The following is a 16,615-nucleotide window of genomic DNA, read 5'->3' as shown; positions in this document are numbered from 1 at the left end:
CAGCAGCGCGGTGGAACGGCACTCAGCGGGAGCTGCAACTGGCTAAATTTGGAGCCTGCAATTTTTTATTTTTTTTTTACCCTGAGTGGGCTCTAAATTTAGCAGGCATCAGTTGCCATCCCCTTTCCCAGCCCTGGCTCTCCAGGGGCTTCAGCTCTTCCCAAGGCACTTCTGCAGCCTGCCCCATGGCTGTGCTTGGCCCCCATTGCCTCTCCCTGCACCAGGTGGCAGCAAGAGGTGCCAGAGGTGCGGAGCAGCCCCCAGCAGGTACAGGGCCACAGCCACCTTGAGTTTCTTATTGTGCCTAGCTCTGCAAGGACCCAGCTTGTGCCCAGCAGCCTGCCTTGCTCCCCGGCCCAGGTTTTGCCACCTGCCCACCCGTATGTCATCTGCTAATTTTACCAGTGGTGATTTAATCCCAGTTGCCTTTGTGCAGAGGGGAAGTGAGAGTGCCAGCGCCTGCAGAACCCCCAGGAGTGTTCCCCAGGCAGCAAGGTCATCCCGTGCCCTCTGTGTGCTTCCACACACCCAGCACACAGGCATCCAGTGGGCAGTGGATAGTGGCATCCCCCATTTCACCCAGGACATGATGGCAGACAAGTTACCTGCCATTACCAGCGTCATCCCTGGGGTATGGTGGTGGCCCTGGAGGGCTCTGGAAGCTCATCAGTACCCCAACATCCACAGCCAAATTCCCACCAGCAGCCCAGAGATATGCTGAGCAGCTCTCCCAAGACACTGGCAAGCCCATTACCTGAGGCTGAGGATTTCAAAATGGTCAGGACAACCCTGTTCCAACGGGCTTCCCAATCTCTGGGCATCTTCCCAGGATCCGAGCAGAAGGGTTTTTTCCTTCCCAAGCTGAGAAGAACAATACTTAACTGAGCAACCTCCCTTGGATTTCCTTTCTCCAGCAATAATTTCCCAGTCTCACTCCAGAACAACATGAGGCCTCCACACAGTTCATTTATCCCATGCAATCTTCTGCATCCTCCAGGAGTGGCCATAGGCAAGTCTCCATGGTGGGTGTCACCACCTTCAGTTGCAGATGGGGAAATTGAGGCACTTGGCAGAGCAATGCTGGAGTGGGGGGCCTGGCAGGCCCCCAGCAGCATCGCTCTGTCCTAAACACATTCCCAGTCCTCTGAGCCTTTTGCAGTCCTGCAAGGGCTTGTGGCCATAATCCCACTCAGCAGGGATTCGTGGCCAGGGCAGCCCCACCGCCTCTGCAAGTGGGAACTATTTTCCCTACAGCCTCCTCCAAAGAACCCTTCTCAAAGGCAAACCTGCCACAGGGTGCCTGCAGGGGAAAGGCTGCCAAAGCCAGCGCTCAGGTGTGGGTTAGCCCCAGGCCTGCCGGGGGACCTGTGTGACACCGCCCTGCTGGTGCAAAACCACCTCCCAAAGAAAGCAGAGGGAACCCCATGGTGGGTGCAGAGAGGACCTCATGCCGTGCAAGGCCCAAGGTCCATCCCATCCATTGAGCTTGCTGTGTGGTCGGCTCCTGGGCACGGCGCCCTCGTCTCCCCTCCCGGATCCGGATCGGACCGCCTGGGCTGTCCCATCAAACCCCCCCCCAAGGCCACCAAGTTAGGCTCCCAAACCCCCTCCCAGAGAAGGCCGCGGCCCCTTTAAATCCCGCGCTGCCGCAGCCCCACCCGCCAGCCTCTTCCCCCTTCTATTTTTTTATGAATGAAAAACGTTCTTGGCGGAGCCATGCAAATCCCTCCACGCCCATTGGCTTCCGCCGCCCCCTCCCACCCAGCCGGCCTCAATGGTGCTCGGCGGCTCGGCGCGCGGGCGGGCGTGCAGCGGCGCTCGCAGCCAATCAGACGGCGCAGGCGGCGGAGCGGCGGCGCCCCATTGGGCTGCGCGGAGGGTAAACAAGCGGCGCAGGGCGGGGCGAGGCGCGGTGGGGCGGGGCGGGGCGGGGCGGGGCGGGGCGGGGCGTGGAGGAGGAGGAGGAGGAGGAGGAGGCGGCCGCTGGCTCGGGGGCTGCGGGCCGGCGCAGAGCGGCAGCGCGGAGCCCGGGCACGGAGCGGCGCCTTCCCCGGCCCCTCGGCCCCGGCTCCCCCTGCCCCGGGCCGCGGCTGAGCCCGGGCCCCCCGGCCGGGTACGCGGGACCTCGCGACGCGACGCGAAGCGACGCGATGCGGGGCGGGGGGCGGTGTTTATGAATGGCGCGGGCCGCACGGTGTGAATGGTGGGGGGCGCGCGCGAGCGCGCGCGGGGGCGGAGAGGAGGAGGAGGGGGGTGGGGAGGAGGAGTTTATGAATGGGGCGCGCGGGGCGGCGTGGGAACGGGCCTGGTTGCGGCGCGGCCCTGCAGCGCCGAGCATCGGCGAAGGCGACGGGAGGGGAGGCGGCCCTCGGTCTCCCTCCTGCTCCCACGGCGCATGATGTCACGGCCGTTTCTATAGAAATTGGGTGACATCACGAAGCGGGGGGCTGCGACCAGGCTCCCCCAGGAGGCGCGGCGGCCCCGCACCGAGCCAGCCCCGTGGGCAGCGGGGGCCGGGGCCTGATCCTGGACCTTCCTCCCCCCAGCCCTGCACCTGCCGGAGCCTGGGTGGCACCCCCCTTCCCGGGCCAGTGTCGATGCTGAGTGGGCCGGGGGCCCTGCCCGCCTCCCCCGCACCATGGATGGCTTCTACGACCAGCAGGTTCCCTTCATGGGCCCCGGGGTAAGTTTGCCCCGTGCCCCATCCCCGTGCCTTGTTGAGCCACCCCATCCTTGGAGACACCCCGTCCTTGGGGGCTGCGACCCTCCCGAACCGCTCTCACCCTGGTCGTTGCAGAAATCCTGCGCAGAGGAGGGCCGAGGCCGGCCGGGGTCCGATAGGAAAAGGAAATTTTTGGAGACTGACTTGGCCCATGACTCGGAAGGTAGGCAGGTCTGGCCTGGGCAGCCACGGCCTCGCTGCAGCCCCATGAGACTGCTGTCCTCGCGTTCGTCAGTTTAGAAATAATCCTGCAGATAATGGCAGTTTTATTTATTCTTCTGTGGAGTGCATAAGTCTTTCACTCTGTTCCAGAGCTCTTCCAGGATCTCAGCCAGCTCCAAGAGGCCTGGCTAGCTGAAGGCAAGTCTTCACCTCCACCTTTTTTTGTGTAAAATCTTTCCATGAGTGTTTTTTTTGAGAACTAAAAATGCCATAAATCCACTTTTTGTTTTGTTTTTTTTTTTTAGCTCAGGTCCCCGATGATGAACAATTTGTCCCAGATTTCCAGTCTGATAACTGTAAGTGATTGTTCTGGGTTTTTGTTCTCCAGAGAGGGAAATGTTTGGGTGCCTGTGCAAAACCTTGCACTGGGTTTGGAGCAGCTTCCTTGGGAAAGCGGTTGTTCCTGGGGCTGAAACCGTGAAATCACGGACTTTTGGGAGAAAGCATGTGCTGTTTGGGTTCATCGAGATGAAACTTGCAATGTCGTGTCTTTTGTAAATGGGGAAAATTATAGCCAAACACATGGAAATGTCTCTAACTGATCTCTGAGTTCCCCTGAGACTCGCTACTTGTTCATAGTAATGTTGATTTGCTTATAAACACTCCTTTTCCTTTTCAAGTGGATGCAAGAGCCCGTGCTGGGCTCCTCAGTTAGCCGCAATCTCTGCATTTTCTGGAGCTTTTAACAGTCCTGGCCCAGCGCTGTTGGCAAGAGCGGACCTGAGCAGTGAAACTTGAGCCGCTTTAAGCAGCATTAATCACTGGCAAGCAAGCGTGTTTAAAAAGAGGCCAGTGAAAATGCAGTCCCTCTTGAATTGCATATGAGTGAGAGTTGGTTCTAAGCCACGGTTCATTGCTGGAATGGGTTAGCGGCGAGGGCAGGGGCTGGTTAATGGCATGTGGTGCTTGCACGGCTCTCGGGCGCTGGCTCTACTGGCGTTGAAGGCTCGTTGGGAGAAGGGGGGGGCCGGGATGTTTTGAGTCGTTGCCTGGCAAACAGAAGTAGTAGCTTGGTGTTGGTGGCTGGGTTTTGCTGCTGAGCCAGACAGCTACAGAGCTTAAAGGAAATCAAATTTAGCCTGCAGTCGAACAGATTTTTCATTCCAGCTTTGTCACAGCATGCAGCAAGGGTATCTTCTCCTACAGTAAACGCATGTTAATTATTGCTCTTTGATTACTTCTGAGTGGGAAGCTTGCCATTAAACTGTTCCAGACAGCCCGAGTTTCAGATGCACTTTTTTCCTTGTCTCCCCTGAGATAAAAGGCAAGCCCAGAGTCAGAAATGCAACTGGCTGTTGACATCCTAGTGCAGCCCGGCAGCTCTTGCTTGGAGCTGTAGAAACTGCAGTGTGCGTGGGAGGTGGCTCTTAGGGCTGAAGCTGTTTCCAGTGCCTTTTGGAAGTCTCTTGTTTCCTTGTAACCTGAAGAGCTCAGAGAGGAGAGAGAAACTTTTCTGGGCAATGCAGGGAAAGGAGAGAAAGAAGAAGAAGGAAAAAAAGGCATTTGGTCAAGACTTAAAATGTTCTCCTGACCTGCTCAGCCTGTACAGACCTGGCTTTGAATTGACTTGGTCACTTGAAAGGAGATCTCCCTGTGTGACTCCCTGCTATAATAACCTTCCTTAACTTTCCCGGGGAGAGAAAGCAAAGGTTTCTCTCACTGTCATGCAGAGGGCTGTGCTGGCTGTGAGGGCACAGATGAGGGTGGAGGGGCACAGGGATCCCGGCTTTTCTGTACCAGCACTGAAGAACATTTAAAGAGAAGAAAGCCTCTAGCTTACAGCTTTCTGGCCCCATCTTCTCATTGCATTCCTGTTTTGAACTGTGTACAGTGTAGGAAGAAAGAGGAACAAATATGGTGCAGCCTCCCCCCTGCACAAGGCTTTTGCTAGTGGGGATGTGCTCCTTTCCCGGGCTGGGGGTTGCATTGGGATTCAGTGCCTGTTAGCTCCCAGGGGAAGGTAATTCCTTCCCTAGCCCGTATGGATGGTTGCAGGCATGCAGTTCTGCAGCTCCGTCTCTTTTCCCTGAGGAATCTGCTGCTGCCTTTTATCCTGAGCAAACCAGCTCCATCTCCTGCTCCGTGGCCGTGGAATTCCCAGGGCCAAGCTTTCTTGGCACAGCAGCAAAAAGGGACAAATCAGGCTCAGTTTTGACTCTGTTGCTGTGGGGAATGCTGCCACGTGTGCTGTGTCAAGTCTCAAGAGATGCTCTGAAATGGGGTGTCTTTCTCGCCTTGCTAAAAAATCCCTATTGCATCTGCCTACAGCTCGGCTGCTGCCCGCTCACTGTTCCCAATTCTGTAGCTGAGGTCCCTGGCAGATGTGGGCTTAAAGTTGGGGTTTGGCAGCAAAGTGCCGTAACATACTGGAGGGTGGTGGGTCACTGCATCAGGGAGGAAATCCCACTGTAGGGACAGGGAAAGCACCGCTCCTCTGAATAAGGGATGTGTTGTTCTCAGCACCCTGGACTGAGCAGCAAGGGGCCGGATTTGGTGCTTATAAGCTACCCAGAGAAGCAGCAGATTCTCCCAGGAAGGCAAGGAGGCCGTGGGTGACTCTTGGAGAGCTCACTGCACTGGCCATCGTGCTGCATTCCTAGCTGGGTGTAGGTGCGGGCTTCGCTGGTGGCACGATACCAGGGAGAAGTGTGTATGTACAATGTTATATCTCAGTCGGTTTAAATAGCTGGGGAGCAAAGGGGTCATGCTGGGGAAATAAAGCACTGCAAGAGGCTTTGCTGTTTGCGGGGGTTTGCTCCCAGGGGATTTGTGGCCCCCTGCATGGGTGGTGCATCACTAAAGCCATGGGCAGGGCATGGAGTGGGGTTTCTTACAAACCAAAATGAAATCAGGAGTTTTGTTTCTGAGGACGGGTTGTTTAAACAAAGGAAAGCAGGAGCCCGGCTTCTATTTCTGGCTCCTCTCCTCATGTGACCTTGGGTGCATCCTGTAACACCAGGGGATGGAGGGGCAGGTGCAGAGCTTGGCTCCCAGGTGACGGCTTGAGCCGGTGCCAAGGTCCCCTGCCGGGGGCTGGGCTGGAAGCAGTGGTTTGGTTGCCTTCCCTGTGGCTCGGGCAGCGGGTGCCACTAGCAAAGCCAGCGTCCTCCAGGCTCAGCCTCTTCAAGGTCCCATCTGATGGTTGGGAACCTGCCCTGTCCCCCACCAAGGGATTCACTGGCAATTCAAGGCCCCAAATGGCTTTGGGGTGTCACCTTTTCCACAGGAGATCTCTTGGCTGAAGGTTGATGTTGGGGGCATCTCCAGCTTGGCTGGCAGTATGGCACTGGGCGGATATGCCTGAGCCCCTCCATCTTCCCCTCCCAGTTGTGCTGCCTTACTGGCCAGGCACAGCAGTGGCACGTGTGGCCCATCCCCTCACCTGGCCTCTCTGGGGTCCGTCATCCACAGGGGCTAAAGTAGCCCAGAGAGGGGCCGTCAGGCACCCACGGGTGCTCTCACTGCTCCTGTGGCTCAGTCCTGGTGTGGGTGTGCCGAGGCGTTTTCTCTGGCCCCATCTATAGTTAAGCTGCTCCCTCTGCCTATTTTTATATTTTTTTTAGCTTTTAATTATAGTGACGAGTGCAGGACAGGAAAGGTTAAAAGCCCTTGCACACCCAACGTGTCTTTGAGGCGTTGGACACTGGGGCAGGGCACCCCCTTCCCGGGGAGGGCCTGCCACCTTCCCCACTCCCTGGCCAGCTGCTCACTGCCGGGGACCCAAAACCAGCTTCTTGCTCCCAAGAGCTGGATCGCTGGCCTCGGTGCCCCGCTTGGCTTCCACCACTGGGCACTCCAGCCTCACTGCCAAGAGCACGCCTTGTCGAGCAGCGCCGGCCGGCCCCACGGTGTTTGTGTAAGGAATCCAAACGTTACACAAAGTCCGGGCTTGGCCAGCTGGTCTCTGTTAGTTTCTTAAGGCTTGTTTCCCTTTTCTTGAATGGCAGTGCTAAGCTCTGGGGAAATTTTTTCTTTTTTTTTTCCCCAGCCACATGAATGGAGCGCTCCAAATTGTTTGTGAATGGAGGGTGGAGTCTGCTTGGAGACCTTTTTTTTTTTCCCCTCCAATGAATAACCAGACCCCATTGTATGGCTGGCGGAAAAACAACCCGCTCCAACAACACAGAGCCTGTTAGGGAGGAACATGCCCGTGGTAGGCAGCTGGAGCCCTTCCAAAGCCAGTTCCCCTTCGCTTTCCCGTGGCTCGTGGGGCGCCTGGGCTTTGCTGCTGCTGTGGCAGCCCCCCATTAAGGCTAGAAATGCTGAGAGCGGCAAAACCTCGCTGGGGGGGGGAAGGAGGAGGGGGATAAATCCGGCTTGGGAGCGGGTGGGGGGGGCTGTGCTGGCTCAGCGCTGGGCTTCGTGTTTCAAATCCTCCTTGGGGGGTTTTATGCCCTTGGTACCAGCTGTGCTGGGCCCTTTTGCAGGGGGGGGGGGGGGGGGGGGGCGGGGGATAGAGAGGGGAATCAGCAGCTCTTTAAAGGTTTTGACAAATTAGGGGAGCAGCTAATTACCTGGCAAGCTGTGAACAGTTGTCCTGGAGCTATTTGCTTCTCTCTGGTGTAGCCAGGCTGTGTTTAGACTTTGCATGAAGCTAATACTCCACTTCCGATTAGTCTTGGCTCTCCTCTGCAGGCACTATTTAGGTAAAGATCTCTGAGGCGCTTTCCCTTTCCTAGAGTGCCTGCTTTTAGAAATTAATTAGGTTAAGCATATATTAATTGGTTTAAAATTATATATAGAGAGTGGGCTTGCGGCGGGCTGGGAAGGATTTGGGATTTTGGATCCTGGGAAGGATTTTAATGGGACATTTGCCAGTTGAACTTGTACAATTGTGGGACCCTGGGACTGGGTCCGCTTGGAGCATCTTGGCTGGGGGAAGGTGGATCCCGTTTAGCTGCTTGCTGACTCTCTGGCCAGCTAACTGGGAGCTGGGTATGCCCTGGCAAGGGTGAGTGGGCTGCTGTGTCCTGCTTACAAGCTCTCAGAGCTCCAGGCTATCAAACCCCCTTATTTCTCACCCCATGGCTCAGGGAGGCAGCTGCTGCCTGCAGTGCCTGGGCTCGTCTCTCCTTGCTGAGGGGCTGTTGTCAAGCTGCCTGTTCTCTTCTCATAGCCCTTGGTCTGCCTGTTCTTGTGCCTCTCAGATCTCAGCAGGGAACGATTATCCCTCAGTGAGTGATGTCCTGGGCCAAAGGGACTGTCCCAGCTCCTGGGAGCTCTGCCCTCCCCTGCAGAAGTCTGCCCTGCCAGCCTGGCTTGGTCCGCCAGCATGTCAGGGTCTCTGGGGCATCATCCTGCCATGGTTTGGTTGCCTGATACTGGCGGGGGCGTAATTTGGCACCTGACTCCTGAGGAAGGAGCACCCAAGGGTAAGCCTCTATCCTCTTCTTTCCTGTTGCAGTGGTCCTGCATGCCCCACCTCCGGCAAAGGTCAAGCGGGAGCTGCGCAGCCCTTCGTCGGAGCTGTCATCCTGCAGCCATGAGCAGGCTCTCTGTGCTGGCTACGGGGACAAGTGCCTCTACAACTGCTGGTAGGTAGGAGTGGGGCAGCCACTGCCTGCAGACCCGTTGGGTCGCAGCATGGGGACTCGTCTCCCTTGTCAGCCTCTGCCAGGTGGAGATGTCCTTGTTAGCATCGCCATCAGCCCCCAGCCCCTCTCCCCTCTGCAGTGCCTATGACAGGAAGCCCCCTGCCGGGTTCAAGCCATTAACGCCACCCACCACGCCGGTGTCTCCTGCGCATCAGGGATCGGCCCTGCCACCGCCAGCCCCAGCCGTGCAGGCAGCTGCCCATGGGGCGGCCCCAGCCCCGCACCCACTACAGGAGCAGAGGCAGCAGACCTTCGCCGTGCCACGGCCACCTCACCCACCCATGCAAATGCCAAAGATGATGTCTGAAAACCAGTACCCTGCAGAGCACAGGTAAGGCTTTCCTCATCCGAGCTAATGCTCGTGTCTTGAGGGCTTTTATGGGGCTTTGGCTCCTGTGGGATGGATTGGTGGCCTCAAAGCATGGGGAGGGAAGAGGGATGCCAGTCCCCTTGCTGCAGTCATGGACCATGTGCCAGACATTGCTGCCTGGGGGCCCATGGAAGCCAGTGCAGCAAGACTTGCTGCTTCCCACTGGGATCAGGCAGCTCCCTGCAAATGGGGACCAGCTCCTCCCAGCCCCAGGGACACTGGGCAGACCCTTCGCCTCCACCTCAGGAAAGGTGAAGGAGGCAGAGGCTGCTACCTACATCTGTCCCTGCTGTGGCAGGTGATGGTGCTGAGTCAGGGCTCCCGTGTTCCTCTCTTCCACCTGCTGCAGCTTTCTGCCATGCAGGCTGAGCCCTGCTGTGGAGGGAGGGACCATGGTCCCCACTTCCTCTTCAAGCTGTGGCTTTGTCACCCATCACCCCCACATCCTTGGAGGCTCTGGCGGTCCCTTTTGTTGCCCCCAGCAAGGTGCTCCTGCTATCAGTAGGTGGCATGGTGCAGGTCACAGTTGACCTCTGGCTTTGCTTGTGGCCTTTTGAATGCCTTTTGCTGTGGTGCTGGCTGCTGTGTCACCAGCAGCAGGGTGTCCGTTTCAGACGTGGGGCTGGACACAGCAGCCCAGCAAAGGCCATGCAGTGGAGCCATGGAAAACCTCAGGATGCACCCACAGCAGGCAAGCATCCCTCCCCAGCAAAGCCGGGCTTGGCTCCAGGCGACCTTCGAGCTATGTGGGGGGCTGGCTGTGACCCCTCAGGAAGCACTGTGCCAGCACGGGGCTTGGGTTTCACTCAGGAAGGGCAGAGGGACGCAGCTCGGAAATGGAGTAATCCCAGCCCGGCAGCTGGGAGGGCTCCAGTTACAAAGCCAAATGGTATACGGCCGGCTGAGAGGAGCCGGGCGCAGAGATCACCTTTCAAGGTGCCAGAGGGCAAGGGTATGTGGCAGCACCCCCTCCAGACGGTCCCTTATCCACCACAGCCAGGAGAGACTCTGCTGGGGCTTGAGCCGGTGATGGTGGCACCCTGGAGCTGAAAATAGTGCTCCCTGCCACCTAGTTTGAGGTTTAATCCCAGCCGTGCAGGCAGATTAGCGGCCAGCTGGGGTTGTGGGTCTGCAGACTAGATTTGGCTTTGCATAAGCACCCACCTGGGTGCAGCATCCCCTGGGCCCTGCAGTGCTGCACCCTACCCCAGGGGCAGATTTTACTGGTTTACAGAGGTTTTACTGTTGTGGGGTGGGTTTTTTGTTTCCCTTTCCCACTCTTACCCAGATATTCCTGCTGCAGCTCAGGGCTGACATCATCACGCAGCGCTTAGCAGTGATGGCCCATGTGCTGGCCTGCTCCCCTGGCAGGCTGTCCCCAGTGCTTGGAGGGGGACAGGACTCCCCAGCACCCTGCCAGGTCCCCACAGGATGAACCCTTATGGTGGCTGTGTTCCTGAAGAACTGCCACAGCCTGCTATGGGTGGGACACAATGCCACCCAAACCACCCCCTGGGCTAAGGCAATGAGCCAGCACGAGGTCCTGGTGTGGGGAGGGAGCCGGCAGCATGCTGGCAGGGCCCACCCCACTACCCTTTTGTAATGCCATGTCCCTCTCCCCTCCAGGTTTCAGAGGCAGCTGTCGGAGCCCTGCCACCCCTTCCCACCACAGCCCGGGGTCCCGGGTGACAGCCGCCCCATCTATCACCGGCAGCTGTCAGAGCCCCTTGGCCCCACTGCCCCCCACCCCCCTCAGGGATTCAAGCAGGAGTACCATGACCCGCTCTACGAGCATGGTGGCCCCGGCCTGCCTGGCCCCCCCAGCCACAGCTTCCAGTCCCCCATGGGCATCAAGCAGGAGCCCCGGGACTACTGCATTGACTCAGGTGGGTGTGAGTCAGGGGACGCAGCTGGTGCCAGCTCTTGGGGGAGCGTGGGTTACACCAGTGGCACCTGGGGAAGTGGAACCGTCTCTGCCATCCATGGCTCATGGGCAGCAGCACAGCAGGCGCAGGGTTGAGCCTTGGGCAGTGGGTGCCACACCACCCTGAGGCTCCCACGGTGCCAGGCTGCTGCTTTGCCTGGTAGATGATCTCTTTGCTTCCCCCTGCCTCCCCGCCACCCCCCCCAGCCTCTGCTTTCCAAGGCAGCGGGGATAGAGTAGCCGTTCACCAGATGCTGTGCTGCATGATCTGTGCCGTAGCCATGGGCTGGGGTGCCCTGTGGTACCTGGTGGGTCTCCCTGCAGCCCTGGCCTGGGGCCAGCTGTGATTTCTGGCTGCTGGACCCCACCAGCATCACGGAAAAAATCCTCTAATCGCCTTAGGGACCTAAAAATACCCCGACCTCGGGATGGAGGGTAGCACAGCCAAGCAGATGGCAGGGGAGGCGCGGCAATGCCTCCCTTCCTGCAGGGCCTAAATAACGTGGTGAAAACCCAAGCTGACTTAGACCTTGCTCCCAGCACTCATTCCAGTGCCCCCCCCCCACCCCCGCCCCGTAAATCTTACTGGTTTTCCCCCAAAGCTGGGGGTGGGGGCTGGGGGTGGGTGCAGTGGACCAGGGTGCACCAGGGTCTCGAGAGATGCCCAGGCTTGGCTACAGGACATGAGGGGAGGAAGATGCTGCTGAGTACTTGGTGGGACCCATGGGATACATGTCCTTAATACCACCTTCATCTCCCTTGCAGAAGTGCCTAACTGCCAGTCCTCGTACCTGCGGGGGGGTGTCTTCCCCAGCAGCCATGACGGTGAGTGCGCCCCTGGTGTGTTCATCCCATCTCTTCCTCGGGGCAGGCAGACCCCCCCTTCATGGCTGGCAGAGCTGCTGAGCACCCCAAAAACATCTGCAAGAGCCCTGTGGTGCCTGTGAGAGCCTGCATGCAAGCAGCACTGGCACCACCACTAAAAATAGGACCTGTGCCATGCAGCCACCAGCTGCTGCGAGGGCACAGCAGTGCTGTGCCATATAATCTGGGATAATGTACACTGTGATGCTGCTAAGAGGGTTTTGGTTCCCCAAGTCCCCCGGCATGAGGGGGCATCGAAGCTGTGTGGCACTCAGCAGGTGAGCCAGAGCAATGCCACCAAAATAACTGGGGACAGGGCTGCTCCCAGCACTGGGGGGATAGCATCTTGGTGCTGGGTTGGGTCAAGCCAGGGGTCTTTGGGGTCTGTCCAGGGTGGCGGAGGGGCCCTGTGCTCACTACGGGTCCATTTTTCCCCTAGGATTTTCATATGAAAAGGACACACGATTGTATTTTGATGACACGTGCGTGGTACCAGAGAGGCTGGAGGGTAAGAATCTAGCTCCAGAGGAGGGCTGGGGGGTGACCAGGGCTCATGGAGGGAGATTCAGGGCTGGGCTCTGTGGCAGCTGGCTTTTAAGGCAAAGCTGTGCCACTGTGGTGCTCTTGGGAGCTGCTGAGCATCGTCCCATGCGACTGCTCGGCATCACCACCATGCCCTGTTCCCATCCCTGCCACCCACCCTGAGTCTTGCCTGCCTGCAGCGCTGTCCCCACTACCTCTTCCCTCTCCAACCCTGTGGCCTGATCCCACATGGAGGGTCCTGTCACAGGGGGGAGCCCAGTGTTGCTGTACATGTTCCCTGCCTGGAGGCACAGCCCAGGAGAGGGGCAGAGATGGGGTGTTTAACCAGCTGTGTCTTGGTGCAAGCAGGTAAAGTGAAGCAAGAGCCCACCCTGTACCGTGAGGGCCCACCCTACCAGCGGCGTGGGTCCCTGCAGCTCTGGCAGTTCCTGGTCACCCTCCTGGATGATCCTGCCAATGCCCACTTCATCGCCTGGACTGGCCGGGGCATGGAGTTCAAGCTGATCGAGCCCGAGGAGGTACGGGGCGGGGTACTGTGCCAGCATGCCGGGTGGTGGGGCTGCAGCCTGGGAGCGACTGCGGGGAGACCCTGGGGATGTGGGGGCAGATCATTCACATGCAACACAGCCATTCCCACTTGCACTTGAAGCGAGACATGTATCTTACCCTCCGGCAGCTTTTGAGGGTGATAGGGAAAAGCTAGCCACCCATCTGTGCTAAGCAGCCATAGAAATCTGCTTTTCATCTCCTCTGCTGCTTCTCAGCATGGCATGCGCTCTGCTCCCAGACCTGCTGGCAGTCACCAGCCATGGTGGCATTGCCTCTGTGCCGTGCCTTGAGTGTCTTGCTGAGACCCGTCGCTCAGCCACAGCTCGCTCCCTCACAAACTGCTCCACTGCTTCCCCCTGAGTCCCCAGCGGCAGCTCTGTGCCGGCACAGTGCTGTGCCAGAGCTGTACAGCTCTGCAGGAGGGTGACGCAGAGGTAGAAGCTGTTTGGGTAGTAATTGAAAGCAGCTGTAGTGCCAAACTGTGCATTGTGGGTAATTACCCATAATATCTCTTATGCCATGCATGGAAGTTGTGGTTTTTTGAAGCAGCTTTTTTGGCAGGCTCCCCTAATCAAATGTCTTTTGATTCAGGCCCCGGTTTGGTGGGGTGGCAGTGGGTGCTTGGAGCTGGAGCATTTATCACAGCAGGCGGGGGACTTCTTTGGGACTAGGGTGATGCTTTTGCCCCTGGCTGTTCCAGCCCCCCAAAACAAGCCCCTACCCCATGTTTTGGTTGTGATTTCCATGATTCTATGATTCTGTGATTCTAAGCCCCAGCTGGAGCCTTCACGGCTGCTGCCTTTCTCCCCCCAGGTAGCACGGCGCTGGGGCATCCAGAAGAACAGGCCAGCCATGAACTACGACAAGCTCAGCCGCTCCCTGCGCTACTACTATGAGAAAGGCATCATGCAGAAGGCGAGTGACCACTCTGCTATGTTGGGGAGGGGGTGGTGGAGGGTGTGACCATGCCCCAGTGTCATCCTGGGCACAGCAGGAGGGGTCTAGATCCAGTGTCAGTTGTGCTTCGCTTGTTACTCCCTGGTGGGGAAGGTGCAGGGCACTTCTCATGCCTTCCCTCCTCCTCGCAGGTGGCCGGTGAGCGGTATGTCTATAAGTTCGTCTGTGACCCCGATGCCCTCTTTTCCATGGCCTACCCTGACAACCAGCGCCCCTTCCTGAAGACAGAGCCCGACTGCCCAGTGCCCGAGGAGGAGACGGTTCCGCTGACGCACTTTGAGGACAGCCCAGCATACCTCCTAGAGATGGATCCCTGCAGCAGCCTTCCCTATGCGGAGGGCTTCGCGTACTGACTCAGCCAGCCGCCAGAGCCACGAGCACTAGCGCATCCACTTTGAGCAAATGCGGTTTTCTAAATAATATTTTTTGCTGTTATAAGGCGGGGAGGGGGGGGGGGGAGGGGGGCGGGAAGACAAACCGCACATGTGTGCACACAAATTGGAGGGATCAAAAATGCCCTCTGTGTGTCACCACTGACTTCCCACCCTTACTGTCCAAGGGCTAGTGCATAGGACTACCCGTGGCTGGCATCTCCTGCCAAGCATTGGCATGATGTTTTGGGGCGATGGGAGCTAAAGACGCAGTCTCTGACCCAGGCCTTGTTCCTTGCCAGGACGGCGAGGGCTGACAGCTCCAACAGCGCCCCAGGACTGGGCTGAGACAGTGTGGCTACCTGGCGAATTGTCATGACAATCTGCTTTGCATCAAGCGCGATCCGCGTAGCTGCCTTGTGTGGTGGAAAGGGCTTTGATTTGCACAGAGGAGGGGTGCAGGGGGCACCTGGGCCAGCATCCCTGGGCTGATGTGCGCAGCATCCTACCCCAACCCCAAGGAGCCTTCTACCTTCTTCCCAAACTGACCTTCCCCACCCCAATCTCATGATATAACCTGGTATAACAGTTTTCCAGCCCTCCTGGGTCCTTTCTGTGCCCCTTTGACTCCTCCCAAGGTCTGGCTGTGTGCCATGGGTTGCATTTCAGGGGAGGAGACCCTGACACTATTTCCCTCCTTCTCTTTTTTTTTTTTGTGATGTTTTAGGGGAAAAAAGAAAAAAGGTTTCTAAACTAATTTTTGTAGATTTTTTTGTATTTTAAGGCAAAACTATTTTTTGCAGCCTGGCTGCTGTTCCCAGAGACCCTGGGGATGCCCCCCTGGCTTTTCTGGCAGCATGCTTGCAGGGGGAGCTCTCAGTGCCCGTGGCTTGCCGGGACAGCTGCTGAAGTATTTGGTCCACTCCATTTCACTGCTTGAGTCCTCTTTCCCAGGGGAACCAAGGCTGAACCCCAGTGCTGGCTCAGCTGTGCTCACCCACTGCTCGTAATAGCCTTGGAGCTGGGCTGTAAGGCCACAGCAGGCAAGGATGGTGGGGTCCCCCACTCTTCTTCCCAGGTACCCCACCTCCCTCCAGCTCCCCCCTTCTTGCTGCGCCTCCTAACACTCCTCCACCACTCATATATCCATACCTGCCTATCCCCCCACTGGCTACATGTTTTTTTGTTGTAAATGCTGTATAGGAAATTTTTTCTCTTTCTTAGTTAGCTTTGGTTGGATTTTTTTTTTTTGACTGATTCATTCTTTTTTGGGGAAGTATGAAGATTAACTCTGTGTAGACTCATTTGCTCTCCCCCTGGTGGCCGCAGTGGCCTGTACCTATGGGGAGCATTCATTTATGGGAACCCTACCTTGGGGTCAGGGTTTTTAACCATTTGCTCAGTGTGGCAGGTCTACAGTGCAGAAGGGGTTAATCTGAGGACTGATTTGAAATAATCTTTACTCAAGCAGGGCTATGTATCTCCTGCAAAGCTGCATTACATTCTGTACTGTGTACAATAAAGGATCTTGCTTTCTGTTCCTCCTTGGTTGTCTGGGCCCCTGCTTTGCCGGTGTGATGGGATGCTCCCTGGGCTTGGGAGGGAGCCTGTGGGTGTGCTTGTTGGGGTAGAAGTGGTCCAGGGCCTGTTGCTTGGGGCATGTGGGGCTGTCTGCCCTTTGCAGAAGCTGGGACCAGGTGACAATCCACCAGGTTGATGGGGCTTTCATAAAGCCAAGTCCAGTGAGAGGATCCACTTGAAAGGGGGGCAGCTTCTCCCCAGTGAGGTATAATTTAATATTGCCTCTTCCCAAGGGTTTCTCAACTTGTGGGTCCAGCTGCCTCTGTCCCCTTCACTCTCCCTTGGAAACCCAGGCCCCTCACCACCAAGCAGGGCCCACAGCTGGTGAGGACCTCTCAGCATTGGCACCCAGAAAGGAAGGCCACTCCAGGAGCTCCTGGCAGTAGTCCCCCAGCACTTACTGGCCCCATTTCTAGGCTAGGGAAAATTCCCCATGGAGCAGCAGAGTCTGTAAAAGGCTGCAGGAGGTGGGTGGAGGGCAAGGACTGCTCCATGAGGGCTTCACTCAGTTGAAGGGTCTGTGTTTTCCCTGAGAGGCTAGAGAAAAGCTCAAACACCCTAGAATGGCCTGGTCACCTTGGTCTATTTTAACTGGTCAAAGCAGGCTGAGGCAGGGTGTCCACCTGCTCCCAGCCCCTTCCCTGTGCAGTGTGGTGGGGTGGTGTTGCTGGAGATACTGACGGCTCTTCTCACAGCCTAGCCAAACTCCATCCCTAGATGTAGCAGTGGAGAGGTGCAAGAGCCTTAGCTGCAATACTTTTATATACTGCACCTCACCTCAGTCCATGCCTGGCTGATAATAGGTCCCTGAGTGGCTCTTTTTCCATCATGCCTGAAGTATTAGGCTGAGCAGAAAAGTGTGTCTGTCTCCTGGCAAAGCAGTGTCCCAAACACCTAGGAAAACCCATTTCACCCCAT

The 16,615-nt window shown here is 57.4% G+C and overlaps 2 protein-coding genes across 2 annotated transcripts in view; one reads left to right on the top strand and one right to left on the bottom strand.

Moving 5' to 3' along the window:
• The first annotated feature begins 1,942 nt into the window (after positions 1-1,942).
• Positions 1,943-15,660, top strand: ETV5 (ETS variant transcription factor 5). The gene is made up of 13 exons (XM_064457044.1): positions 1,943-2,113; positions 2,547-2,683; positions 2,798-2,885; positions 3,035-3,082; positions 3,190-3,240; positions 8,349-8,478; positions 8,618-8,869; positions 10,535-10,794; positions 11,598-11,657; positions 12,136-12,204; positions 12,588-12,757; positions 13,602-13,703; positions 13,877-15,660. Exons 2-13 carry the CDS (start codon positions 2,639-2,641, stop codon positions 14,096-14,098), a joined length of 1,497 nt encoding a protein of 498 aa, XP_064313114.1. The 5' UTR covers positions 1,943-2,113; positions 2,547-2,638; the 3' UTR covers positions 14,099-15,660.
• The window catches only part of BOK (BCL2 family apoptosis regulator BOK), a 51,649-nt gene continuing 39,063 nt past the window's right edge, over positions 4,030-16,615 (bottom strand). Inside the window, exon 6 of the transcript XR_010373823.1 lies at positions 4,030-4,397. The gene's annotated coding sequence lies outside the window, so the exon portion shown is untranslated. The remainder of the gene's footprint in view (positions 4,398-16,615) is intronic.

This window comes from Phalacrocorax carbo, chromosome 7, assembly GCF_963921805.1.
Source record: "Phalacrocorax carbo chromosome 7, bPhaCar2.1, whole genome shotgun sequence".
NCBI classification, from domain to species: domain Eukaryota; kingdom Metazoa; phylum Chordata; class Aves; order Suliformes; family Phalacrocoracidae; genus Phalacrocorax; species Phalacrocorax carbo.
This window is presented reverse-complemented; position numbering and strand designations above follow the sequence as displayed.

Bases quoted from the DNA above. Each gene is read 5' to 3' on its own strand.
- ETV5 (XM_064457044.1), top strand. From the start codon at position 2,639: ATGGATGGCTTCTACGACCAGCAGGTTCCCTTCATGGGCCCCGGG. The intron at 2,886-3,034 runs GTAGGCAGGTCT...ACTCTGTTCCAG, and splicing joins CTTGGCCCATGACTCGGAAG to AGCTCTTCCAGGATCTCAGC. The intron at 10,795-11,597 runs GTGGGTGTGAGT...TCTCCCTTGCAG, and splicing joins GGACTACTGCATTGACTCAG to AAGTGCCTAACTGCCAGTCC.